This window comes from Fomitopsis serialis (genome assembly GCF_022376445.1).
Source record: "Fomitopsis serialis strain Sig1Antser10 chromosome Unknown B0H18scaffold_332, whole genome shotgun sequence".
NCBI lineage: Eukaryota > Fungi > Basidiomycota > Agaricomycetes > Polyporales > Fomitopsidaceae > Fomitopsis > Fomitopsis serialis.
In genome coordinates, this window is record NW_025955292.1 from 17,738 (window position 1) to 43,940 (window position 26,203).

Below are 26,203 nucleotides of genomic sequence, written 5' to 3' on the forward strand. Positions count from 1 at the left end.
ACCCGTTTCTACCGCCTCGTCGACCTCCTTCGGGACGAGCGAGTGGTAGAGCCCCGTCTGAACCCCGATAGCGACCTGGAGTGGCTCGCCTGGGCTCATTGAGTCATGGCGCCCGATGGCTAATCGTACGTGCCTTCTTCCGCCTCGTCCTCCATGTCTCGCCAACCTTCCTTTGTTCCACACAGCGGATGCTCTTCGATTCTTGGTCTCGCACGGTCGCCCACGGCGATGCTTCCCTTCCGCTCGTCCGCCGATACTCCGATGTGCAGGACCTGATCGAATACCTCAACTAGGTGTTCCTGACTCTCCCGTCTCAGCACAGCTACGTGGGCGAGCCCTACCCGTTGATCGCCTGGGCTCCAAACCGTGTCACCGCCGAGCAATCCGACGCTGAGCTCGGCCGCCCGCTCCTTCCGGTTCGGTACCTGGAGTGTCCCATGCAGTTATCTTCCTTCCGTGCCTCTTCCGACAGCCTCGATGGTCTATTGACCCGGTTCCAAGGCCTCCTGGACGAGTGCCGCACCGCTAATCGTGATGCTCGTTCCGAGGCTATCCGTATCGCCCGGGGTCTGAGTTCGGTCAAGACCAGCGTCCGGGACTTGCATGCTCGCTTATCGGAAGGAGTGTACGTTCCCGATGGTTATTTGGGGATACCGCGTCGCTTGCAGTTCGCGCACCCTTGGGACGTCGAGGCGATGGAGGAGGGAGAGGTCGAGGATGAGGTGGCGGAGGAGCCTGCTGTTCGTGTACAGTAGCCTCCGCATGCGTCGTGTGTTAATGTTACTGCGCTCCTCTTTTTCTTGCTTTGACCGTGTGTGCGTTGTATTGAGGCTCGCGCCAGGGCTCCTGGCATGTGGGCCTACCCCACAACGCGCTGGTCGTGCTTGATTGCACACCGGTCGCATCGCAGGGCCTGGTCTCCGATATGGAGGTAAGCGTACCACGCACGCACAAGGTTGGGTCCTCGTACGTGCGGCGGGTACCCGACACATAGCGACTCGATGCAGACACGTTGAGGTCGGACCTGCATGGACGTGTGTCTTTGCCATCGACACGGCCTGCCGTGGACACCAAGTCCTTGCGGGTCCGTGTACCAGATGACAGGTCTGGTTGCAGAACCATCGACGGAGCTTCGTGCTCGCGCACGTCTTCATCATCGACACAGCCTGCAAGGGACGTAGAGTCCTTGCGGGTCCGTGTGCCAGATGACAAGCCCAGAGGCCGGGTCTTCACGCCTTCAGGCTCGCGCTGGTCTATCTTGTCAGACCCGTCGTGAGCCTCACGTGTTGCCGAAACCAATGCGGGCAGCGATGTCGATGAACTGGTGGACGTGCTTCTGAGCGCGTCGATTGCATCGTCCTCGTGGGTGTAGGCCTCGCCGTGTACAGTGAGTGCGAGGCTCGTTGTACTCGACGATGGCATCTTGATGTAGGAGGACGCGACAGCCATGCTTGATCGCACACTGTCTGCATTGTTGGACGGGGTATTGACCAGGCTAGCCTTGTGTCTTGACGAGCTAGGCGTGGCCGACGTGCTTCTGGGTACGTTGGCGACGGCCTGGTCGCAAGGTTCAGCCTTGTCGTGTACGTGGAGCAAGGAGGCTGCTGACGAACTCAGTACATCCTTCAGGTTGGATGTACTGTCCTTCGTCGAGCACTTGTCCAGGTCGGTCTCGTCGAGTACGTTGGCTGACGAGCTCTGTGTGCTCGACAGACCTGTCTTGACGATGGAGGTGGACACGCCGAGCGTGCTCGATCGCACGCTAGTCGCATCGTTGGACGCAGCGAGCACCACAGGTACACTAGGTGTCGATAGGCTGACCGACATGCTTCTCTGCACGTCGGTCAGGATCCTTCGCATATGACCTGCGTGTCTTGTGTCTTGATGCTCGGACTCAAAACCGTGGACGGTCCCTTCCCCCTCCTCCGAAATTGCAGAAGGAATTGGAATAATACAGTGTACGTCGAGCGAGCTGTTGCTCGACGTACCTAGTACGTGGGGTTTCAAATCCGCGGCGAGCACGTTTGGGCGTGTCTCGCGCGTGTTGCTGGGCTCGTCGACAGTGAGCACATCAAGCCTTGAGCCTGGCGTGCTCATTGTACGATGAGCAGGTCTTGTAGTAAAATAAGAAGACATGTCGATCGTCCCGGTCGGCACGTCGAACACGTCGTGCGTCATGACGCCGCTGGGCTCGTTGGCCAGCGCGTTGCACGCGTTACCAGTCTCGACGGCGAGTAATACATCAAGCCTTGAGCCCGACGTACTCGTCGCACGAAGAGTGGAAGCTTGAGGAGTCGCGGCGAGCACGCTTGAAGGTGCATCGCACGCGTCCTGTAAGTCGGCTGTGTGTACATCGGGTGATGGACTCGACGTACACCTAGCACGAGGTGGTGTAGAAAGAGAAAGAGACGACCCAGTAGAACTACTGCGTTCTCCGGGTGCGCCGTTACGCCAAGTAGGGGCGTGATGATTGGCGGCGAGTACGGACGGTCGTACATCGCGCGCGTTCAGAGAAGGAGCAGCGGCGGATACATCAAGCAGTAGGCTTGACGTATCCGCAGCGTGCTGTGGTAGAAGAATAGGAAGAGACGGTCTGGTAGAGCTTGGAGACTCTCCAGACGCGTCGTCTTGCGAAGTGGGAGCAGCAGACACAGTGGTCGTGCTCCTGCTCAGGTCCAGTGCGCCGACTTGGACGTCAGAGAAGTGCGCGACGGTCTTGTTGTCCATCGTGCTACTTCTCGACTTGGGCACTGGAACCGGTGACGTGCGTACCGGGTGCACCTTCGCAGGGTGTACCTCGGGACCGTCACTCGCACCTGACAATTCGACGAGCACGCCGGGTACACTTGCTAGTACACCGAGCGCAGCATCGTCCTCGTCGACAGCCTGTACATCGAGTAGTATGCTCGATGTACCTACTGTGCGGCGGTTCGTAGAAAAACGGGGCACGTCAGACGTGCAGCGATGCGCATCCGACGTGTTGCCCTGCAGAACGTCGGGTACGACCATGAGGTTGTCCCGGAAGACGGAAGAGCCGTCTTCGTGGCCAGCAGAGTGCACGACGGACTTCTCGTGCGTCGATACGCCTGCTGGCGCGGGCAGTAGTGATGGAACGGGCACGTCGGACGCGCAGCTCTGTGCGTCTGCCGTGGTACCGTCCAAGGCGGTGGGTACGACGTATGAGTCGTCCCAGAAAGCGGAGGTGCTGTCTTGGTGACCAGCAGGATGCACGACGAGCTTCTCGTTCGTCGATACGCCTGCTGGCGCGGGCACTGGGAGCGGAGGCGGCGAGGCAGGGACGGCCAGCGAAGGCGTACCTGCGGTTTTTGAGCTGTCATGCTCGTTTTCCATGCTCGTCCCGTGCCCTTCCCCTCCTCTCTCTTCCTCCCCTTCTCCCCTTCCTCCTTCTGCGTCCCTTTCGCGGCGTTCTCGGTGGCCTGAGCGACCTTGTGGCTCGGCGCTGGACTTGCACGCGCGTTGTGCGAGTCCTGGGCCGCGCGGCTTTGTTGCGTGTCGCCTGGGTCGCAAAGATCCGGATAGAAGTCGCCAGGGTAGAGAGGAGAGGAGAGGGGATCGAACAGAGGTCTCGCGGATGAAGTTGGAGGCCTGGGAGAGGAAGGAGATGGCGGTCTTGCGTTGCCTGCAGGGTCTTCGCGCGCTGCTAACTGAACTGACGGGAGTTCAGCCAGCCAGTCGCGGATTCGCGTGTTCCTGCCCGTTGGGACAGAACACTCGTCTCGATGCGCGTTCTGGCGGTCGAGACAGGTGCCCGGAGGGAGGTCGTCGGCGAGGTGGTGGCGGTCGAGAGCAGGCAGAGCGTTGGGCGCTAGCTCTCTGAGCGCTCACCGCCGACACGGGCTCGTGACGCTCAACACTTCTCGTGTCAAGCGCATCGCCGGCCGTGTCGAGCGCGTCGTTGCTCACGTCGAGCGCGTTGCTCGACTCGAATATAATATGTTTTATGTCGCGGCTCATTTCTGAGCGCGCGACGCGTGAACTTGCGAGTTCCGTCCCGTTCTCGCTGGGCACACCGTTGAGTTGTGTACCTATCCCTTCTCGGGCGCGGATACGGGTCGGCTCGACCTCTCGCTCGTTGAACTCGGGCTCAGGCTCGGCGACGGTGGCGCCGTCGAGCCTAGCGCGTGCACCACTCTTGACAGTGGTGCCGAGCTTCGTCGGCTGGGCTGGAGCAGGCGGAGACGGGATCTCCGGGCGGCTCTGAGCAAGCTCGACTTCGGGCTTGAGCTGCTCAGAGCGCGGTGCGCATTCGACCTTGCGGTCGGATGCTACCAGCTCCGTGAGTGCTCCGGCTGAGTTCTCTGGGTCGGAGGACTCAGTCCGGCGGTCTTCAGCGGGAAGACCTGCTACGGCTGCTGGCCTCGGTCAACGCGTTGTCGACCGATTCCAGCAAGTCCGTTTGGAGTTGCTGTGACTCCTCGAGAGCGGAGTTGATCCGCTGTTGGCTCGCGGCTGCCTCTACGAGGGCAGCCTCCATTCGCTGTTGACTTGCGATGGATTCCGCGAGCACTTCGTTCAGCCGCTCTTGACTCGCGGCGAGCTTAGCTCGGATTTCCGCGCGCAACGCCTTCAGCCTGCTGCGGGTTCCACTTCGGGACCCGCGGCTGCTGCGCGTGGGCTCGGAAGTGTTGGTTGTCACTCGGCCATATTCTTGAGATATTGCGAGGTCGACTAGAGTGTTCCAAAAAAGCATAGGTTCGAGTTCAAGTTCGAGAGTTGTAGAGTTTGTTGCCAGTAGTAGTTCCCCAGAATAGAAGTCTGTTCGAGAGAAGCAGAGGACTGCAAAAAAGTGTAACGTACTCAAATCACGCCCGCAGATGCAGTGTATCCAATCTCTATTCAGGAGAGTATTGTATACGCATAGGGCATCTTTAGGCAGTAATAGTGAGGTAGTTGAGGCTAAGGTAAGTGCGCTGGCGCGCCATACGAGACGAGAGAGCAAACATAGCCAAACATACATGATAAGATATACTATAACGGGTAGGTCTTGATGACCCCCAAATAGACCCGTTACACTTACTATATGTGGAATCCTACTAGCCGAGAAATGACGAAGAGAACACTGTAGGACGGCTGGCCAAACTGGTCCCTGAGGCATCGCCGAGCCTCAGCTCGTCGCAGTAACTCGGGGGTGTACCCCTAGCTTAGGTTTTATTTTCCGTGTTTCTGTCTGCGTCGCGTAGCCTGAGTCGATTTGTTTATGTAAGCATTGCGCGTTCGTGCCCTAAGTGTTGGATAATGCCCCGCGCGGTCGCTGCACCGCTCTATAAGTAGCATGTCTGTACACGTTGTATCCGCATGTTCAGTTTTCGTTCGAGTCTGTGAATTGCATTCGAGTTCAATTCCATTCCCTGCCACCATACAGCTTTTGGCATGCCCCGACTGTCTACTCCTCAGCTACGGAACATCCTCGATGCATTTCAAGAGTCCGGGGTCACTGTGTCCGACTTCATAGTGTCTGTCTTGTGTTCCAGGGACGACGTGGTTGATGAAGCAATTGAGAACATAGGTAACAACCTTGTGAACATCTTGCTAGTGTTCCACGAGAACCCACGCGTGCACGACTCAATGTCTGCTTCGATACACCGCCTCGCGAAGACGATGTACATGAGTGAGCTAGCATCCGTGTCGAAGAAGGAGGCAGGCATGCACTTTAATGCACACTGGGCAACAGAAGCGGACCTGGAAGGCTTCGAACTTGTCGGACTCGTGGAGAAGCTCACGTCTTTGGCTCCCCATGTCTGTGATCTCGTCGATGGTCTACTTAGTGCAGACCCTGTACTAACGAGACGGCGACACAAGCGGCGACGCAAGCGATGTCGCGCAAAAAGACGTGAGCGCGAGGCTCGCGAGCACCCATGCCCTGCAAATCTGGTCACAGCACCGGACATCGTCAGCTCGAATAGCGCGGTCGCAGAGGACAACGTACCCAAAAACAGACCGTCCGATTCGCCGGTTGATAGCGACGCGGGATTGTGGGCGCAGCTCCCGCAGTTCCCGCAGGAAGAAGACCCGGCGCCGGGGCCGGCGGAGGAGTACTGGTCGGAGCTATTGGATATGGACGTCGACTTCGATATGCTGGATGTAGAGGAGTATGATGATGAAGAGGATGTCGGGGGCGATGACAATGGTGAGGTCGATGACGATGACGATGGTGATGACAATGGTGAGGGCAATGATGAAGACGAATACTTTGATGGGCTGGAGCCTCTGCTCGAGGATCCCGATGATCCAGAGAGTATGATGGACCCGTACATGGAAGAGGAACACTACGAAGCAATCCTCAAAATGGTGAGTGTTGTTTGAATAGATGTGTGAGTAGCAAGTACTCACAGGAATCATCATGTCTATAGAAACGAACGCTCTGCATGAGCCTGATGATGCAGAGTACGAATCAACGGTCAAACGCACTGCAAAGTGTCATAGGTCTTTACCTCCATTCTTGCAATGCACCTGAAGCTGTGGTGGATCTTCTCGCGCGCATTGGCGTTGCCATCTCGCGCACCGCAATTGACGACGCAATCACGAACCTGTCAAAAGAGTCGGCGGCGGCAATGAAACGTTTAGGATGTACAATGCTAACCTCCATTGCCTACGATAACTTCGACGTCGAGCTCAAGCATGTTGTTCCAACTGCTGAGAAGCCGCATGACTCACTATTACATATGACGTCGGGCACTTTCATCCCTCTCGACCACGGCGCGACCCTTGGAGACCTTCAATGTTCGGATGACCTGTGGAAGGAGTCGCCATACAACCCAGAAAGCACGAAAGGAGCCGAAGAAATTGATTGGAAAGAATTGCTCACCCTGTATCCCCAAAACAGTCACCCTTCCGGTCTCGATTGCCGAGAGCGTTTTAACACTTGGGTGTTCAAACACGATCTCTTTGTCCACGGTCCAGAATACTTCCGCCAATTCCTGGCGAAACTCGATGAGCCCGACGCGATCGATCATATTCCCCTGGTCAAATCACGAAAGGTGCCTGCTGAAGCCATGGACATCAATCAGTCTTCGGTTCAAGGCAACATTGAGGCACTAAATACCTTGTTCAAGCAGGCAGGAATCGGGGATCCAACAGATCTAGACGACGAGGAACAGGCGCACAGGCATGATGTAGGGGACCATGTTGTCCTCGTACACGGTGATCTTGCAACATGCGAGCGCGTTCAGAGCCTGCGCCAGTCGCGTGGAGAGGAGAAAACAGCATTCCGCAGGTTCCAGCTCGTGATCTTTATCATCGGGCTCTTCCACTTGAAGATGGCGTGTGTCGACGCAATCTGGAAGATCTTCATTTATCCCAAACTGGCACGGCAAGACGAAACAAGTCTAATGAAGCAAGCTGCTGAGATTCGACCCAAGGAGACGGGAAAGATCGGGAGCAAACCTGGCTTCCGACGCATGCACGAGATCGTTCAGCACGTAGGCGCTGTCTCGCGTCTCGATTGCTGGCGGGAGGAGGTGTCATTGCGCGACCCGTCCTTCACGTCGCTTGATGCATGGGCAAAGTCAGCGCCTTCCATGGATGACATCGAAGAGATTGCAAATGTACTTGTGAAGAAATATGTCGCCAACACAGACATGTCCGAGGTGCAACACAATCCGGCCGCGATCTGTACAGTTCGAGAACACATGTATGCGCGAGCGCTATTTCCTCCTGTACGAGGAGCTGGCATGGAGTATGAACGTAGGTGATATAGGGCGAGTCGAGGACTGCTTCATGCCATCGGTCTTCATCTTCAAAGGCTGTGGAAAGCACAAATACGCGACCCAAATGGTGCGTTTCGTGCACGATCTACACTTCGTCTATCCTGCCAAACTTCGGTGAGTCATCCGACATTGCACTGTTATTCAAGACAGTACTCACCTGGCTCTGCGACATTGACACATCAGACAAGTGATCCGTATGAACATCTTATGTAACCCAACTGGAAAGAAAAACCACTTCCGCGCAATTGACTGGTGGGTCGAACACAACAATCTCTATATAAAGGTACATTACATCGACACTTGAATGGTGTTAGCTAATCATTGCACTGCGATTGCAGCAAATATACGGAGGCCAGTTCTCGAACCGTACAAAGTGCCACATCATGAAAGAGTCTGCACTCGTCGAAGTGTTCAAGAACATTCGAATCAGCCTCGAGGACATGTTCGCGTTAGAACACAGAACATACAAACACTCGCCACCAAAGCTACAGCACACGTTCCGCAAATTGGCTCGCTACATGCAAAACACGAAGACGCACAGTATGATCGCAGGTCGCACAAGCTCGTACACAATGGTGGATGCGTCGGAGACAGGATTACTGAAAATGGTCACATCGGGGTGGAATAGTGGGGACGATGGGGTCACTGGTCCAACTGCGGATGTCGCTGTGGAAGACGAGCCTGAGATCAATGCGGATGGTGGTGATCTAGATGTATGACTTAGTGATGCGGCGTAGCCTGTAGGTCTGCAGTTGCATAATATAGCTTACCCGGATGTCCGAGTCACTGTCTGTACAACAATGCTAAGTCGCTGCAATACGAGCTGGGCAGTTTTTGTTGTGGTCTATCGTATCAAGACCGAACATTCAAGTTACTATCAGTACATGTAGGGGCACAGAAGCACTACACTCACTGATGTGCCCGACTTGTCCACAAACACTACAGGTCGGCCGCTTTCGTGGCTGCCATGTCTTTGTCTGCCTGGTACTACTACTTGAGGCGGCTGCGGGCGAGTCCAGCGGTAGGTGACTAGGAGCACCACTGGCAGCAGATGGCACCGTGGCTGGCTGCTCCTCCGAGGCCGCTACAGGGGGGTAGATCTGGCAGACGATTTCGAGTATAGTGCTCATATATTGATTTGCCCAATCGGCCCGTACCTGAACTTTGTGCTTGAAGTCCTCCGTCGATGCAAGCTTACCAGCCTGAGCACAGTCGACAATACATTGAAGGATGGGAAGTGGGAGGGTAACACTGCTTCCGTGAATATGTTGCGCGGCAGCCCCGACTACTCGAACTGTTTCCTCGTCCCGCCACTTCAGGAGAGCGTGCCGGAGGTCCCTCTCTTGTTGAGCTGGATTGTATTTCTTGATCGTCGACTTCCGTAGTGCGCGGGTTGATCGAGTGCCCGAGATTGTGAGTTCGGCAAATGCAGTGGGGTCGCATAGGTCGCAGCATACAATCGAGGTCATCGGAGCGCAGCGTGAGCAACCAGAAGGTAAGTTGTCATCGCACTCCCTGTGGTCAAAGGCTGTGAGGGGGAGCGTGAGAACAGTGGCGTGCGTGCGGTACAGATTACAAGCTCACTGTGCTTATCGTTTGAATACACTAATGTCATGACCCTCCTTCGACAACCAATATTGCGAACGTCTGCGTTGATGAAGTCGAGAATCGCCGGCTGAGGCGTGCGCTCCCCTTTGTCTTTCTTTGGGACTGTGACACCGGTTGGTTGTCCTTCGCTGGGTTTGTTGTACAAGCGCCTCCGCTCCTCGTCTTCTGCACGGCGCCAATCAGCAAGGGACTCAGCAGGCTCTGAGTCAGCAACAGCTGCCCCCGAGCTGCCAGAAGGGCCACCCGCGTTCACGCTGTTACTGTCAGAGTCGTCCGCATCACTGCCACTTCCAAGCTGGGAGACCGAAGCATGCTCAACATCTGTGACTTGAACCGCGATTGTGGGTGCGGCGAGAGGAGGAATGGCACTACTTGTAGATGGACGAGGACGATCATTTGGGTTGGGCTTTGCTTTCTTCTTCTGTGGTGAGTCCCGAGTGATGTTCTTCTGTCTCTTTCGCATCTCCCGCTCTCGCTTCTTCTCCTTCGCATTGAGTTTCTTCTGGACCTCCTCATCGAAATACTGCTTCTCGGCTATGAGGAATGCAAAGGTGTATTCGCCAGGTCCCCTCGCAGCTCGCCCAAACCTCTGCCAGAGGGTGTTCATGCTCATTGGTGTTTTCCACTGCACGATCACCTGTATACCGGTGAGGTCGAGGCCCTGCCATCGGGTTAGATATATTATGTAATGCAACATTCAATGAAGCCGACATCTCACGTACCATCCCAAATGCATCAGTGACACAGAGACCAAAGGTGTTGCCATCCCTGAAGGCTTCGAATTCGTCAATCCGGAAGAATGTTGACATGCTCGCATGGAAGTATCTGATCTTGTCGCGTTGTAGGGCCTTCGGAAGTCGTGAGCGAAGGTACCTGCATACCGCCTCGGTCTCTTTGACAGAGTTGCAGAAAACGAGGAATTTCGGAGGCAGTATGTCACCTTCCTTGAAGTCCGATGCGATCAGGAATTCTAGATCTCGAAAGGTATGTGCGGCATGTTCCATTTGACGAACGCTGAGTGCGATATCAGGGCAATCATTGGAGCGGAAGATGTGCTCGGTTTGCCCTTTGTGGAGCTGTAAGATCTCAGCAACATCCGCAAGGAGAGGGTCTGGCAGTGTAGCAGACGTGACGTAGAAGGGAACAGTCTCGGGAATGAGTTGGCGAAGACTCCCAAGATATTTGTACTGTTCTCGGAACGAATTCCACTCGTGTATGCAATGGCCTTCATCAAAGACCATGTAAAGAAGGCGAGATGTGAATGACTTGGTCTTCCAAAGTCCTTCGCAATGGCCGCCTTCCTGCATGAGGATTTCCGGGTTGATGACCATCATATGGTACTTCCCAGCAATTATGTCCTATGAAATGTCATTGTCTGTGCTGTTCAGATTGAAACTGTGGGCTGTAGTAGACTCACTCGGAATGTTTCGTCTGTTGCATTCCTTCTATCGATAGCTATCCCAGAGAGGCCCGCCGCACTCAACAGATCGATGTTCTGTTTGCCGAGAAGGTTCAGAGGTGTGACAATTATGATGCACTTGTCCTCTTTGTCTTCGAGAGCCATGAGAAGTGGGATCCAAAATGAGAGGGTCTTTCCTGAACCAGTCGCTGCAATAGCAACAACATCATTTTGTCTCTCCCTGAGAGCGCGTGCGACCTTGATCTGGAAGAGACATGCTCGTTTCTTGAACCTGATCTTCACGAGGTCGCGTATTCGTTTGATTGACCAGCTCATGAATATTTTGAAGCAGTAGTTCGTGGCTAGAGACAATTGAAAGAGATCGATTGTATAATGACCAAATGCGGTGAGGTGTTGCTCGGACTTGGACAATTACGCGACGCAGACAGAAACACGGAAAATAAAACCTAAGCTAGGGGTACACCCCCGAGTTACTGCGACGAGCTGAGGCTCGGCGATGCCTCGGGGACCAGTTTGGCCAGCCGTCCTACAGTGTTCTCTTCGCCATTTCTCAGCTAGTAGGATTCCACATATAGTAAGTCAAAACATCAAAGTGTCTAATTTCTATTTTCGGACTAAGCATAAAATCCCCAGCAACATGTACGAACGAGAACGCTGTGGACGGATGGTTTTAGGAGCCTGGAAGTAACATAGCTTTGATAACCTGTGGATGCCCTCATTTGTTAGCAATGTGGACTCCTTAGGGTAAATTGTGAGGCACCTTTTGAACAGTAGGTGCCCACCTAATGCATTTAGCAGATTGCTACATATACCTGGATTGACAGTAACATGGAGTGATGTCAGGATAAGGGATGAGGAGAGGAATGCAGATGATCATTCCAGTATACTGCATTGAGAATGTGTGACTTACTGTTTTCTCATAGCATGAGCCACAATTCATGAAGAGGTGGTATCATGAGTGTACCAAAATCAGCATGGTTGACATGAACAGACTCTAACATTGACAGGTCTAGGCCAATGTAGTATCAATTTGTAGGGAAGTATGACTTACTCAGCCCAAATGATACAATTGTTTGTGATCATTGTCATTATTGAGTTACTAACTGTCCCTAGACAGATTCCATGATACAACAATCTCCCACTAGTAAAGTAGTATTTTTGTTCAGTGTTTTGAGACAGTGCATAATGTCCCAGACATGGTGACAGGGCAGCTCAGGTACAGTTGGCCAAGAACAAGCAGGGCTTAGTCTAGGTAAGGAAGTCAGGGCTTAGGTATGCATCACTCTCTCTTTGCATGCCCACGTCTGAACTCCAATGAAGCACCCTAGAGCTTTGATTTCATCCTTGGTCATTTTTTCACTCACCCATCCCTCCCTCTCCACTTTTCTCACCACTTGCTTCCCAGCTCTCAGGCAAGTGCATTCCCCTTTCAGTTCATTGGCTCAACATGCCTCCTCCCACAACCTGTGAAGGATCACACTATGAAGTGGCTGCAGTTGTCTTGCCTACCCTCACAGCTCATCCGTACCCACAGGTCCCAGTGGTTTGTTTTGGGTCTGGCAGGCTGCACCCTGCACTTGTTACTACTTACACTCATCTCTCTCACCCCTAATACTCTCGAAGATCACGCGGTGGTCTACCCCACTCTCCCATTGCAATGTTTCCCATTACTTAGCTCATGTCTCATGTCTCGTATAGTACTATTCAAGTCCTCTCTAATAATACTACTCTAATCAACAGAACACCAAACAGAAATACCTAGACAGGAAGTGTTTCTTGGATTCAGCATTTGTTTGGTGGTGTTGGTGCAAGTCATGTCATCTGGGAGTCTGAAAATTTTGAACTCTGATAACTGACCATAACAAATGTTAACTATACATGGTAAGCTGGGGGCAAATGACTGTACCTGTGGGAAGAAACTGCCACATCAGGCACCACTGGAAGTGTTTCAGGCCTGTCCATCATGAATGATACCTTTGTACCTCAGGGATTGTAAAATACATACACATGCAAAGTAGTTATATGTGAAAGTGGTTATACTTGGAGCCTTGTACAGTACTAGTAGTATCAAATTGTATTATTTGCTTAGCTGAACTTGTAGACCTTTAGTGTAATTCAACTACATAAACTATGGTACAGTAAGGATAAAGTGCACTTCTTGAGGTGAAATGTAGTCTCTCACACCAGCTTCAGGTGCCTTAATATACTCATGTTCAAGACATCCAAAATCAGTAATAGAGCACATGGCCTCTTCTATAGATGGCTTAGGCTATCTAGGTATTTGCTGATGAAGAGACAATGCCCATCTCTGAACAACCATGGAAGCATCTTGCTGTCGCAAAAGCATCTTTGTGACATCATCACCCAATCAGGTGAGCTGTAGTTCCTTTTATGGCACAACAATCTGTAGGCAGCAGGCAAATACTGGCAAATCAGCTGCTTCTATAGTAGTGTATCCTATTGCTACAGTTGTGTAAAGTGATCTGATTTCATGAACATTAAATTCCTTGATGATCACAGTAGGGATGACTGACATTGATAGCCAAGTTACATGCAGGTAAAGAGTAAGGGGTATAGTGAGTGTGAATTGGAGCCATTACAAAAATCAAGCCAGAAGCTATTGATAACACCAGCTACAATATTCAAAACAGTTTGAGCGAGATTATCAACTAATGATAGTGGATGCAAACAAGGATGGCTTGCCATGTTCAGAAGACATCCAATGAGTGTGGGCAATTTGCAGCAGTGTGGCCCCTTCCTTCACAGTCTTCGCAGTATAACTCCTCCAGGACAGCAGTACTGGATCGTACTGAATCAGCAGAAGGCATACCATCCTTGAGAAGATCGCAAGAGAAAATATCGTGTCCTGGGCGCTCGCAGATCTCACAGACATCTTGGGAGTTTTCGATGACGCTAGTATTCGGTAAGTTGCCATCGCTGGTGATAGCAGCGTTTGGCGTAGTTGGTTCAGTCGAAGTTTTAGACGCTTTCCTTTGCGATCGCGCTACTTTGTCGCGGAGCCGCTCCAGTTCTCGTTCGAGTTCATCCTGTGCAGATGAACTTCAGATACGATTTCGCCAAATAAGCACAATCGTACCTCGCGATAGATCTTGGATTCCACGAGGGTCTCTAGCTCTCCTATCTCCTTGTTGAGCTGCAGGGGCCTGTTAGCGTTGTCCGCGCCGCTATGTGGGCGACATACATCATGTATTGTCCGAGCGCTCTTCATATCAGCCTCCGCTTGCTTCTTACGCAGCTGTTCCATCTCGGCCTATGCAAGAAGAGCTGTAGCACCAATTACGAATGTCAAGCAGGACACATACTTCGTATTTCCACTGTAGTGTTGCGCTTTCTGTGGAGCCAGATGAAACCGAAGCGTCAGTCCCAGACGCCAGAGCCTGTTCTTCTCGCATGATACTCTGCTCCACACTCTCCTCGAGCACCTTGAGATCCTGAGCTCAGATGCATTTAATGAAGTATACTGACACATAGTGAACTGCCCCCACCTGACGAAGCTGTTCTGTTTCCGTCAATAAGAGTTTATTCTCTGACTCTAGGACCTTGTTTCGCTGAGCAGCCGCAGAGTTTTCCTTCTGAAGCTCTTGAACGATATGCCTAATGCGAAAATCTGAGTTGTTTCAATTGTCGCGGGTGACAGCAAACGCACTTCAGGCCAGTGATCTCCTCCCGAGCGTTGGTGAGGTCGTGCTTCGATGGTGTGACTTTGCCGGAGTCGCCGCCATTCACAGCGGTATCGCGACTGACCTTCTTGCGCACACTTTCCAGCTCGGTGGTACGCTCTTCCACCAACACCTCGAGATCTGCAAGGGCCTGACGCAGGGCGACTAGCTCCGCTTCCCGCTTGTCGCATTCTGATTGCAACTGTAAGATAGCAAACATCAGTTATCTGGACACATATGATGGAAGGGGGCGTACGAGATCAATGGTGGATTTGAGAGCGCGGTTCTGCTCATACAACTCTCCCGTGTCCCCATCAGGCTGCTGGTGTTGGCTTTGCAGGTCCGTGAGTTTTTGCCTGAGCGAGGCAATTTCCTCGTTGAGACGGGCGCGTTCTTGACTGGATCGCTGTGCAATCTCAGCCACCTTCTCCGAAGAGTTACTGGCTGTGAGACCTTCCAAATCCTACGCAAGATAGTTCAGTATTCAGGTCGCATGAGATACGAAGGATGGCCTACCGCTATCTCATTTCTGAGGCCTTCAATCTCGGCACGGGCATTCTCGAGGGCCACTGTGTTCTCTCGCAACGCCTCCTCCATCTCTTCCACCCGTTGCCGGGCGGCTCCTTCTGACTTGGCAACCTGATCCACCTGTTTCTTGCTTTCGGCCAGCTCCTTACGCATGTTCTCCTCCCTTTCCTTGTACCGTTTCACTCTCTCGCGCACTGCTGCCTCTTCTCGATCGAACGTCGTGTGTGCCTCCTCGAGTTGGTCCTCGAGCATACCTATCCGCTTCAGGAGATGCTGCACCTGCTCGCGGAGGCTTTCGTTGTCGATCTCCACAGCAGAGGCAGCCTGACGCTGCGCCGCAAGTGGTGATAGAGGCTGAGTCTGTGTCCGAAGCTGTTCCTCAAGATTGGCGACCAGGTCTTCGAGCTCGTAACGTCGGGTGTCTGCGGCACTCAGACGCTCTTCATACAAGGCGATGGTTTCCTGAACGGACTGTAAGATATTGTCACAGAGCCTGCGCGAGGACGAACCTGTCCAGCCTTGCGCAGCTCATCAACCTGATGACCAAGTTCTCGGCGTTCGTCCTCGAGATCACCGTACGCTTTCTGCACCCGAGTCTCCAGCAGCGAGATCTCTGCGTCTTTGGCACCCAAGACGGCATCGTTCTCGCTCTGAAGGCCCTCCTTCGTCTGGAGAGCCTCCTTCAGGTTTGCGACTAATGCATCCCGATCGTCGAGCTTCGTCTGGATGTCCCGTACTCGCGCTTCGGCGTCGTTCTTCGCTTTGTCGATATTCAGAGACATCTGCTGTGCGGCGCGCTCCAGAGCTTCAATCGTCGAGTCTCGCTCGCTGACGGTGCGCTCCGTGGTCCTAACGAGCGATTCCAACTCGGCGATTCTACTCGCTGTATGTTTTTGATCGACCAGGAGGACCTCGAGACGCTTGGAATTGTCCTGGGCAGAGTCAGCATTTGCGCGCAGTTGTTGATTCTCATAATCCAGGGCGTCCAGCCGGGCCTGCATCGAATCGAGACGGAGTTGGAAGTCACCAGCAGAGCTCGAGCGCGCAGACGTCGACGAAGTGGGCCGTGACGGAGAAACCATGCGGTTGCCCATGATGTCCGCCATCCGGTCCTCTATGCTCCGCTGGTTCTTCTGCAGATCCGTCACTGAACTCGGGTCGCCTTCGTTCTGAGCGTCACTGAGAGACACTGAACGCACAGAAGACGACGGAGATGCTGGAGGTGGCATAGCGATGGCACTGGGTATACGGGCACGGGGTGTGTTCATGGATGGTCGAGACTTCGAGGGCGTCGTAGACGTCGATGGGATACCCATCCCAATTCCAGAAGCGCGACCACTTCCAGGTGCTTTCGGGGTATTGAAAGGAGATGACGAGGCATGCGTGGGAGATGAGAGATGTGTAGATGTAAACCCTCCTATCCTCGTTGGGCTGTTGGTACTAAACGATTTCCCAGAGGGGCTTCCGGGACTGGGGGCCGCGTCTCCAGTTGCTTCGCAGTCATGCCGACATATTTCGAAGCACGAGAGCCTGGAGTGACCATCCCTGTGATGGCTTTGCACCGGGTCGCACAGGCGTTGTCGTATCCATATGGCTCTGGACATAGACGCTCGACCTTTGGGAAGAGGAAGCCCGGTGTTCTGCGGCCTGTTGATGCGGACGGTGTTACACGTCCATTGCTCATAGACGGAGTAACGCGTCCGCTACCGAGGGAGATTGAGGGAGTCTTGCGACCGTTGGTTGGTGGTGGACGCGGATGGTGTCATCCTACCGGACTGGCGCAACAGACGGAGTGACGCGCCACTGCGCGAGGATGCTACCGACGATGGCCTTGATACTGTTCCATAGCCTACGGTAGGAGAGGACAGCTTGGTCGTCGCAACAAAGACTCCGCAAGAAGGAGGACAGACGAAGTATTGTTTCCTGTTCGCCGAGACAAGTGAATGTCAGCCAGAGAAGTTGCGATAGGGCAGCACACCCGCACAAATGCAGGGTATCCGTGTCGAGAATTAACACCGTGAACTAGTAGACACGAAGTAAAGTGGTTCAAGCGAAACACACTGGACAGGGAAACGGGGGTACATTATAAGATGTCTGACGAAAGTGCTCACCCGCTCACGACGCCATTGTTCTTGCCCTTACCAGCGAAGCCTCCGCTGAGCTCAACTCCAGCCCAGTGACCAGGTTTACCATCAATTTCTCCCAAAAATCTTAGCGTGCCCTCGAACCCTAGGGACTCGATGCGGACATTGTCGCCTACCTCGAACGCTCTGCCCGCGCGGCTGGAGCTGCGCGCAAATACATCGGATTGGCGGCTGGCGGGTCGCGCGACAGAGTTCCTGGAGCCCGACGCCGGGGTACGAGGGGGCACGGGGCTTACAGCCGAGGAGGAAGAAGCTGCGGAGGAGGATCTGCCGTTTACGGACTGACGACCGCTGAGCGAGGATTGAGACGCGGAAGAGACGGACAGAGACGCGTTGGAAACATCGCTCGCGCGACTAGAGCGGTGCTGAGCAGGATCGTTGGCCTTGATCGCGTCGGCGAAGGCCCTGGAGACGTAGTCGTCGTCTTGTGTGTGCGGTTGCTGCTGGGTCGTGGATGCAGAACGGGACCTGCCTGGGGTTGGAATGGCGCTCTTTCCTGGCGTCGGGATCCCGGAGAAACGGCCCCTGCCTGGGGTGGGTATAGACATGGTGGAGAGGGAAGGAGAGTCGGATGCGTACGAGCCGCAGAACAGAACAGACAAGTGCTGCTCCTCCCAGACGCTCCCACTGCCAGAAGCTCGTCCAGTCTAACGACTTCCGTCACTCTGCGATCGCCCGCCGGAGTGGCCGGGGTCGCGCGATGGGCCCCCGGTCGTTCATCGCACGGCTCGCGTCCAAGCCTGCCCGCTGCTCAGCTCCTCCAGCTCGCCGTCGCCTACAGCGTCCACCCATCGCGCGGCGCATCCTCCTCAGCCGTCCTCGCGGACCGTCATATCCCACCGGCAGCCATGCCTCGCATACCTTTCCAGCTCTCCCGCCTGTTGGCGCGCCCCCCAGCACTGTCATCCTTTCCCTCACAGCCAGCATCCTTCCGCCCCATTCTCACCACGGTGCTACCACGTACAGTACCGACCTTGCTCAACAGCAACCGCATCTTCGGTCGTTTGCAGCTCGTCCCGAGCCTATCCGCTCCCTCTCCCGTTCTTCATGCCTTGCAGCAAGTCCGCTACGGATCGCGAGGAACGGAGTATCAGCCCTCGCAGCGGAAGAGAAAGCGCAAGCACGGTTTTCTTGCCCGGAAGAGGAGCCTAAATGGTCGGAAGGTCTTGGCTCGGCGTAAGGCAAAGGGGCGCTTGTATCTCTCGCATTGAGGTCAGGGGAGCGGCGGTTGGTCGCCTCGCGAGGTTCACATAGGTGCGATACATTCATTGCCTCGTATCTGAGATTTGCTCAAGGATTGACATCGATAGACGGTCTTGGACCCATAATGCAAAACAACGGATAGCAGAGTGTACACACGGGTCCATACATAACACCACTTTGACGAGTACACTCAGTACAGTTGCCGCCTGGTCAATTCAGATGCTAGTATGCACTTGTATCATCAGCACAACCGAAACAAGATGGTATTCTTCATTCCGTAATATCGGACAGTCTGCTAGTTCTGAGGGCCCGCAGCGGAGGAAGCACAGGCGCATTTCCCTTTTGCTCAGCATAGGTTTGCGCAGGAGAAAGCGGATCCCCAGGGGTGAACAGGAATCCACGCTCTATGTCAGCGAAGAGCGCAGATATGGGTGTCTGCGCGACGGCGGTGGCACGCTGAACGGCGCTGGGTGGACGGTCAGGCGTCGCTGGATCGCTCGTAACATCGATCTTTGGCGCGGCGGTTGGAGGGCACGCAGTCTGCTGTGGGCTCGGAGGTAGTGGTACGTCGGTAGGTGGGAGTGCCGGTGCTGCATCCTGATGCGGGCTGGGAGGCAAAGGAACCTCTGTTGGCTGCGTCGCGCTCTGGGGCACTTCGTCGCCACCCTCGCGTTTGTTCTCCTTGCTTTCTGCAGCTGCAGTTGTCGCGTCGCGGGAGCCTGATGGCGCATGTCCTCCGCGTTTAGGTGGTAGGGTCTTGTCGCTGCGTCCCTTTTGAGCCGTCGTACTTCCATGGGACACGCCCGCGCGCTGTGTGGCTTCAGCTTTCGGGATCGGTTTCGCCCTCTCGTTAGCCTTCGGAACGGCAGGCTTTACCTGCCTGGTCTTTGGCACAACGGCGACCTTGGCTGGAACGCCACCGCGAGGCTCCGCACTGCGAGACCGCTTAGCGGGTCCAAGCGGTGCCTGCGGTTTGCGTTCAGCGTTGTCACCTCCACGTTTAACTTCTGGTACAGCGGCAGGTTGTGGCTCTGGTTCTGGCGGCAGCACACGCGGTACCCGCCTCGCACCACCGACGACGCGATGGGGTCTCTCCGCCACTTCCTGTCGCGAGGGAGGCATCGCCGCCATACTTGATACAGGGCGTATCGGACCCGTTCTGCTGCGGCCGGGTGGTTCCTGCGGTACATCCTGCCGAACCACAGGTCTCCTCGGCCCCGACGTGCTGCCCTGCGCTTGCGGGCGGAAGGGACCCGAATCTACTTGTCGAGATGCCGTCGTCGATGTCGATGTCGCGGAACGTGACGGAGCTTCAGCTGGAGTGGACTGGAACAACCTGTCATCGCTAGAGTCCTTGGTGATCCCTTGAACGCGGCCCTTGCCCATATCGCCTGCCGCGCCGATGTTCGCACCACTTCTGCTGGGGACAATGGATGGGGGAGGCATATCCGTCCTACCAGCTGCAGAACGACCCGATGGTGCAGCGACATGTCTTCTTTCTCCCGAGATCTGCCTCTGCCGGGCTATCGCAGTAGATTGTGCGGTTGACCCAGCAAGATCTGACGAAGACGCGGATCGCATGTGCACCCGACTCGTTGGAACCGCCTGCGTAGACGAACCCCCGGCCGTAGACTTCAAGGCCGATGTCGAAGACGAAAATTGTAACGGTGGCAGTTTGCCGTCGTTGGAGCGGGTAGACTGTGCAGACGGGGGACGGCTTTGTGGATTAGACGGTATCGCTATAGGTTTGGGCTTGATGTCTAGATATTTCTTCATAGTCGGTGTGAGAGGTTGTGTGAATCTAGCGTCGTGATTGTCAACAAAGTTAGTTCCGAAGATGGGAGAGCGCACTCACTTGTCTACCCTCGACGGCAGCACAAGCTTGTACGCCTCGAAAACCTTCCGCCCTACTTTCCTCACGTCCGCACTGGCGTCCGTCGCAGTTGCCCTGATGATGATCTCAATCTCCCGCGCCCGCGGCTCCTTCTCTAAATCCGGAGTGTTCAAGCTGTTCAGGCAGGCCAGCGCGCATTCCGCGACGCTCAGGCGCAGCGAGACAGACTTGTCCTTCACCGACTCGACGAAGTACGACAAGACCGACGGAGACTGGGAATACTCGATAACAGTGAGCAAACACTGCCGCGCGCGATACTGGAAGACTTTGTTGGGGCGGGTGCACAGGCCGAGGAGCGTCGGGAGGAAGAGGGGCATCAGGCCTTCGAAGGCAGGGCCTATGTTCGTGACGAGGACGGTGAAGAAATCGATGGCTGCGCCGGACAACCGAGAGCGTTCGGAGTTCACAGCGGTGGTGAGGGAGCGCGACATCGGACGCACGGACACGACGGTTTCCTGAGGCCACATGGTGGCGTTGCCCCTCAAAAGGGAGCTAAATGTAAGCAGTGCATACAGAATGCCATCCCAGGTCTCCTCTGACTCGGTTACGGATAACGGATCGCGCAAGGCGTCCAGTTGTTGCGCATACGCGGCAGGAGTCTGGCACTGATCAGTCGAATGCGTCAGTATTTCACTGAGAACTGGGCAATGTGTGCGGTAATACCTTGATGGCGTTTGGGGGTGGTTTGGGAGCCATGGGCAAGTTGACCGTCGTGGAGGATGAGGTTAGTGTTCAAGTCGTCGCGTAACGTCCACATGGCGAACCCAACCGTGGCCTCATGTTCCACGTGATCGTGTTGTGGCTTACCGCGTCTGATCGGCGCTCGACGCTCTCCTCGTCTCTCCCCTTCGGCACTCTGCTCAACTCGAGGATCAGACGATTTGACGCAACAAAAGAGGGTCCCTGCAGTGACTTATGCTACATATCTCATTGATTTGAAAATAGCTACCGTTAGGGGCCTTGCGCCCGCTCAATCTCACTTCCGCTAGGCCAAATGCACTGTCTGAGTAGATTCTGAAGTCGAGGCGAGGGCGCAAGTTCCTCGTATTCGTTATGAGTTCAACGGATCCGGGGCGCTCATTCTCTCACTTCTTTGCATGCATACGTCAACAGCTGCTCTGGTTATAAGCAATCGTATTTCAGTACCTGTACCTGTCCAAGGCCCAAGCTTGGCTATACAAGCGATCAGTCAGATACGTTCCACCGATGTAAGTCGACGTCCTGTATGTAGGTCTCGCAGCTACAGTGGCCTTAGATGCAGGATTCGAGCCAGGCAGAGCTGGGGATGATGTCTTCTTCTCATGACCATTTGCTCCGCGTTGAGACTCGTATAAGTACACTATTCCGCAACGGCCCCTTCCCCCAGGACTCAAATACTCGCGCATGTGCTTTGCATAAGTACTCAAAGCAAAGATTATGATACGTCTGACTATGCAACGAATGGTAACGCATGAAGCACTGAGCACCTCCCAATCGGTGCCTGTTTTAAGTTCATGAGATGTGAATAGCATGCTTGATAAGTAGCCCGGCGTAGAAATCGACTCTGTACCCACGGCTATCGACATGGACGTTCACAAGAGGATCTCCGCAGCAAAGGACACGGACATAGTAATCCACACAGTGGACATGCATACGTCTGGCGAAGTTAGTGCTACATTATCATATCATAGCTCGCCGCTCGGGTACGCTGACGATGTGATACACGTTCGCAGCCGACCCGCATCGTGGTGTCAGGATATCCTGAGCTCCGTGGTCATACCCTACTGCAAAAGAGGGCCTATGCGAAGGAGCAACTGGATCATCTACGCACTAGGTGTGCCCTCATAGATCCCGGATGCGACTAGATGCCGACCAGATCGTCCTAGGTTGATGTGGGAGCCGAGGGGCCATACAGACATGTACGGAGCGTTGCTGGTACAGACCACGGAGATGACAGAGAGCGGGCATGCGGACATTGGAGTGCTCTTCATGCACAATGGTGCGTCGAAAATCCGCAGACGAATTGCGTGATCGTGACAGTGGTGTGTACAGAGGGATACTCGACGATGTGCGGACATGGGACGATTGCCCTCGGGCGATTCTTGATCGACACGCAAGACAGATCGGTCTTCCCTCTGCGCGAGCAGCTGAAGTACGACGCCGAGAAGCGCGAAACGGAGTTGCGACTGCACGCGCCGTGCGGTGTCGTGCATGTAACAGTGCCGACAGTGATGGATGACGGCAAGGCGCGCTCGGACGAGAGTCGGCCAGTGACGTTCATCAGCGTGCCCAGCTTCGCGTCAGCGCGGGACGTATACGTGGACATACCGGAGACCGAGCGCTGGGCAGCTCTCCGCGCGAAGGGTGGAACGCAAGTGCGCGTTGACGTCGCGTACGGAGGCGCGTTCTATGCCATCGTGGAAGCGACAGAGCTCGGGTTCGAGGGCATCGTAGGCCGCGGGATCTCGTTGCGAGAACTAGACGAGGCGACGGCGACGCTGAAGAGGCTTTTGGCGGGTCGGCGGGAGCTAGTGAGGCACCCGAGCGAGCCGGAGCTGGAGTACCTGTACGGGGTCATCGTGACCGACGAAGCAGAGGGCGCACGCCGCAGCGTCGGGCTGTGCTTCTTCGCGGAGCAGGAGGTGGACCGCTCGCCGTGCGGGTCCGGGGTGAGTGCGCGCGTCGCCGCGGCGGTCGCGGCGGGACGGATGGCGGTGGGGGAGACGGCGCTGTTCGACTCGCCGGTCAGCGTGGGCGGCGGCGACGGCTTCACGGGGACGGCCGTGGCGGAGGTCGCCGTGGGCGGGGCGGCGGGCGTGCGGGTGGCGGTGGGCGGGCGGGCGTGGTACACGGGGGCGCATGTGTTTGTGTGCGAGGGCGGCGACGCGCGGGTGGCGGGGTTCCTGTTTCGCGACGCCTTAAGTATGACGTAGTATTTTGGGTCCAACCTGGCCATGATGTCATTACCATACTCGGCCGTATATAACGCGTCGGCCTGAATGGTCGTCTGCCATCTGCTCACCGACCCCCACCGTACACCACACTCGCATCCGCCAGCCATGTCGTACGCCTCAGTCGCTGCTCACAACGCCCCACCCCCCTCTGAACAGGTACTTTCACAGCATGTCTCCTCCGTGGCAGCAGCCTAACCTCATCCACCAGCCCCACCCAGACCAGGCTCTCTTCTCCACAGAGCCGCCCTCCGCGGACAACATCGCGGACGACGCGATCAAGGTCAACGTCGTGGCCCCAGACTTCCGCTCTAATCCCGAGACCACCACCTCCATCTCGGGACCGCCTCCCGTAGCAAGTGGTGCACCCAAGTCTGGGCACCACGGTGCAAAGGGCAAGGGCAAGCGGTACCTCCACGAAGCCGAAGAGGAGGGCTCCTACCTGTATGTGCGCGCCAGGCAGTACATCTTCCAACCTGGTGTCGCGGGTGGTCTTCTCGGGCTCGGTGCGCCGTTTTTGTTCTTCTGCATCTCGCTCACCGCTGATGGCCGTCATCCTGCAGTAAACGTCGGTCTCATCTCCTTCGCGGGCTACTCCTTCTACACCAAGCCATCCCTTCGTCGCGACACGCGTGCCATCGGTTCCGCCGCTGCCGCGACTCTTCTACTCCTCACCGGCGAGGGCTATGCCGCTGGAAAGTATCGCGAGACCCCCAGAGGTCAGGAGGAAGAGGCCAAGGCAAAGAAGGAAGGTGCTGCACTGTACCGCTATGCTAGGGAGCACATTCTCCGTCCTGGCGTTCTAGGTGGCCTTGTCGGTGTTGGTAAGTCGCGTGACCGCATACGTTCATCATACGTGTACTGAACGTCCACGCAGTCAACGCGGGTGTCTTGGGTGCGATCGGATATTACGCATACACTGAGTGGGACCGCCCTCGCTGGGATAAACGTCTCGTGTCCGCCGTCTCTGTCGGCCTGTTGACGCTCTGGTCCGGTGAAGGGTGCGTACTTTCCATGCCTTTGTCCGTGTAGTGGCTCACGTCCCTCTGCAGCTACCTGGCCGAGCGGTACCGGGAGACCAAGCATTAATGACACGACCGCAAGTGCGCTGTTGCGGAAAATGACCCTTCAGAATGAGATTCAGCGAATGTGGCACACACGTCCACCCCTCCTTCACATGACCCTGTATGATATCCTCAGTATAGTACATGTACACCTTCGGAAACGTATCTTCTTGCATCTCATGCTTGCATTCCTCGCTGGGGGATTGGTGGGACACGGTGTATCGATAAGTGTGGACGAACCAATACCAGTGAGTAGATTCGCCGTAGCGGTGGGCGGTAAACAGCATACTTGCCATATCTGGCGCACTCGTTGGCCACAAGCGCCCATGACGGGAATGGCCGAAACTCAAAATTTCTGGTCATCTCGAGTACTCCGCGTAATCGACCCGCGCACTCTCGCACCCGCCCTTGCGCTCGACCCTAGCTGCCCCTCGTCGCTCACACTCAAAAGCACACAGCAGCCATGTCTCGATTCTTCCGCGCAGCCGGCGACAGCGACAGCGACTCCGAGTCGTCCTCCGAGGAGGAGCTCATGTCCAGCGACGATGAGGGCGCACCCTCCGCACCCAAGGCCCCCGGAGCCAAGCCAGCCATGTCGCGTTTCCTGCGCACCGCGGGCAGCGATTCCGACTCGTCCGACGATGACGAGAGTGAAAGCGAGGATGAGAGCGAGAACAGCCAGAATGAGGAGCAAGGGCAGCAGAGGCGGAGCCGTTTTCTGCGGACGGACCTGGATGACGACGCGAGCGACGAGGATGTTACGCGGGTGGTCAAGAGCGCGAGGGACAAGCGGTTGGAGGAGATGGAGGCGTGCGGGAAGACAATGGACAATGCGCTGAAGATCAACGACTGGGTCGCCATCTCTAACGGTGCGTCGCAGGCCATCTGCTACGCGCATACAGCCACTCACGAGAAGCAGAGTTTGACAAGCTGGTGCGCATGGTGCAGCGCCAGCAGAACGTCTCAGAGCCCATCCCGCCTTTCTACATCAAGCAATTGGTCAATCTGGAGGGCGCGCTGAACACGGCGGTGGCGAAGGAGAAGGAATCGAAGAAGAAGATGAACGCGAGCAATGCCCGCGCGCTCAACGGAATGAGGCAGAAGGTCAAAAAGGTTGCGAAGGAGTACGAAGTTGACGTCAAGCGCTTCCAGGCGGTCAGTCATTTCAGAGGTAGTCCACGTCTTCCACTAATCTGCCTGCGTATCACCGTCCTGCGTGATTTCACAGGACCCAGAGGCGTTCGAGCGAGAGTATACCGCGATCGTGGCGCCTGAGGCACCTCCCCCCGCAGCAAGAGCGAGGACAAGGAGGGCCGCCGAGAGTGAAGACGAGAACGCCGAAGATGATGCGTTTACCACTGTCGGCAAGGGCGGCAAGGCGATGGCCTTCACGCCAGAAAGCATCTTCAAGAACCTGCAGCTTGTGCAGGAGGCTCGCGGGAAGAAGGTTTGTAGTTCCTCGTTGGACCTTCAAGTCAGTCGTTTTACCCTTGACACCAGAACACCAACAGGCAAGACCAAATCAGTATCTTGGAGAAGTTGCTTGCCGTCGCTGTGACTTCGTACCAGCGCATTCGTGTCCTCCTCACCCTGATCTCCGCGCGTTTCGACTACAACTCTTCCGTCGCGACGCACATGCCCATCGAGCTGTGGGTCAACGCGCAGGGCGAAGTGGACCAACTGATCGGTATCATTATGCGCGAGCCATTGTACGTGATTCAAGAGATCACGGAAGACTACGACGATCTTGCGGAGCGGACGCCGGAGACGGAGAAGGACGGCGTTGTGCGCATCCGCGGGAGCATCATCAGCTTCGTGGACCGCCTCGACGACGAGTTCACGAAGAGCCTGCAGAACATCGACCCGCATGGGACGGAGTATGTTGACAGGCTTAAGGATGAGAAGGGCTTGTACTGCACGATTTGCCGGTCACAAGCGCTGTACGAGAAGAACAACAGCGAAGACCCCCTCGGTCGTGTCATCATGCGGCGGTTAGAGCACATTT

The 26,203-nt window shown here is 55.4% G+C and overlaps 9 protein-coding genes across 9 annotated transcripts; 5 read left to right on the forward strand and 4 right to left on the reverse strand.

The window, feature by feature from the left end:
* Nucleotides 1-780: 780 nt before the first annotated feature.
* B0H18DRAFT_1218207 (uncharacterized protein) lies at nucleotides 781-4,814 on the reverse strand (the record flags this gene model as incomplete). The annotated part of the gene is made up of 4 exons (XM_048036700.1): nucleotides 4,369-4,814; nucleotides 3,876-4,319; nucleotides 3,318-3,826; nucleotides 781-3,237 (listed from the first exon to the last, which is right to left on the reverse strand). The coding sequence occupies exons 1-4, from the start codon at nucleotides 4,709-4,711 to the stop codon at nucleotides 781-783; spliced, it is 3,753 nt and encodes a 1,250-aa protein (XP_047884969.1). The 5' UTR covers nucleotides 4,712-4,814.
* Nucleotides 4,815-5,391: 577 nt separating this feature from the next.
* Nucleotides 5,392-8,446, forward strand: B0H18DRAFT_1128681 (uncharacterized protein; the record flags this gene model as incomplete). Its single annotated transcript, XM_048035349.1, has 5 exons — nucleotides 5,392-6,309; nucleotides 6,372-7,607; nucleotides 7,663-7,841; nucleotides 7,911-8,010; nucleotides 8,066-8,446. The coding sequence occupies 5 exons, from the start codon at nucleotides 5,392-5,394 to the stop codon at nucleotides 8,444-8,446; spliced, it is 2,814 nt and encodes a 937-aa protein (XP_047884970.1).
* A 147-nt stretch (nucleotides 8,447-8,593) lies between these two features.
* On the reverse strand, nucleotides 8,594-11,070 carry B0H18DRAFT_892806 (P-loop containing nucleoside triphosphate hydrolase protein; the record flags this gene model as incomplete). The annotated part of the gene is made up of 5 exons (XM_048041355.1): nucleotides 8,594-9,255; nucleotides 9,312-9,458; nucleotides 9,579-9,996; nucleotides 10,058-10,693; nucleotides 10,753-11,070. 5 exons carry the CDS (start codon nucleotides 11,068-11,070, stop codon nucleotides 8,594-8,596), a joined length of 2,181 nt encoding a protein of 726 aa, XP_047884971.1.
* A 1,998-nt stretch (nucleotides 11,071-13,068) lies between these two features.
* Nucleotides 13,069-17,678, reverse strand: B0H18DRAFT_1062562 (uncharacterized protein). The gene is given in 14 exon segments (XM_048031133.1): nucleotides 13,069-13,388; nucleotides 13,459-13,802; nucleotides 13,853-13,909; nucleotides 13,958-14,026; nucleotides 14,079-14,207; nucleotides 14,262-14,370; nucleotides 14,423-14,637; nucleotides 14,692-14,898; nucleotides 14,952-15,425; nucleotides 15,473-16,433; nucleotides 16,504-16,559; nucleotides 16,579-16,666; nucleotides 16,698-16,886; nucleotides 17,075-17,678. The coding sequence occupies 13 exon segments, from the start codon at nucleotides 17,653-17,655 to the stop codon at nucleotides 13,464-13,466; spliced, it is 3,474 nt and encodes a 1,157-aa protein (XP_047884972.1). The 5' UTR covers nucleotides 17,656-17,678; the 3' UTR covers nucleotides 13,069-13,388; nucleotides 13,459-13,463.
* Nucleotides 17,679-18,129: 451 nt separating this feature from the next.
* On the forward strand, nucleotides 18,130-18,318 carry B0H18DRAFT_836950 (ribosomal protein L34-domain-containing protein; the record flags this gene model as incomplete). Its single annotated transcript, XM_048039456.1, has 1 exon — nucleotides 18,130-18,318. A coding segment is annotated over one exon (189 nt), but the record flags the coding sequence as incomplete, so codon positions are not given.
* A 262-nt stretch (nucleotides 18,319-18,580) lies between these two features.
* B0H18DRAFT_1168992 (clasp N terminal-domain-containing protein) lies at nucleotides 18,581-20,900 on the reverse strand (the record flags this gene model as incomplete). Its single annotated transcript, XM_048035872.1, has 4 exons — nucleotides 18,581-20,111; nucleotides 20,166-20,696; nucleotides 20,718-20,803; nucleotides 20,868-20,900. The coding sequence occupies 4 exons, from the start codon at nucleotides 20,898-20,900 to the stop codon at nucleotides 18,581-18,583; spliced, it is 2,181 nt and encodes a 726-aa protein (XP_047884974.1).
* Nucleotides 20,901-21,566: 666 nt separating this feature from the next.
* On the forward strand, nucleotides 21,567-23,116 carry B0H18DRAFT_944738 (proline racemase family; the record flags this gene model as incomplete). Its single annotated transcript, XM_048041896.1, has 4 exons — nucleotides 21,567-21,848; nucleotides 21,917-22,017; nucleotides 22,070-22,182; nucleotides 22,236-23,116. The coding sequence occupies exons 1-4, from the start codon at nucleotides 21,768-21,770 to the stop codon at nucleotides 23,114-23,116; spliced, it is 1,176 nt and encodes a 391-aa protein (XP_047884975.1). The 5' UTR covers nucleotides 21,567-21,767.
* An 82-nt stretch (nucleotides 23,117-23,198) lies between these two features.
* Nucleotides 23,199-24,468, forward strand: B0H18DRAFT_1062568 (uncharacterized protein). The gene is made up of 5 exons (XM_048031134.1): nucleotides 23,199-23,293; nucleotides 23,346-23,640; nucleotides 23,698-23,958; nucleotides 24,012-24,135; nucleotides 24,187-24,468. Exons 1-5 carry the CDS (start codon nucleotides 23,243-23,245, stop codon nucleotides 24,221-24,223), a joined length of 768 nt encoding a protein of 255 aa, XP_047884976.1. The 5' UTR covers nucleotides 23,199-23,242; the 3' UTR covers nucleotides 24,224-24,468.
* A 193-nt stretch (nucleotides 24,469-24,661) lies between these two features.
* B0H18DRAFT_839533 (eukaryotic translation initiation factor 3 subunit C, N-terminal domain-containing protein) lies at nucleotides 24,662-26,203 on the forward strand (the record flags this gene model as incomplete). The annotated part of the gene is made up of 5 exons (XM_048039482.1): nucleotides 24,662-24,797; nucleotides 24,894-25,067; nucleotides 25,115-25,353; nucleotides 25,427-25,645; nucleotides 25,699-26,203. Coding segments are annotated over 5 exons (1,273 nt in total), but the record flags the coding sequence as incomplete, so codon positions are not given.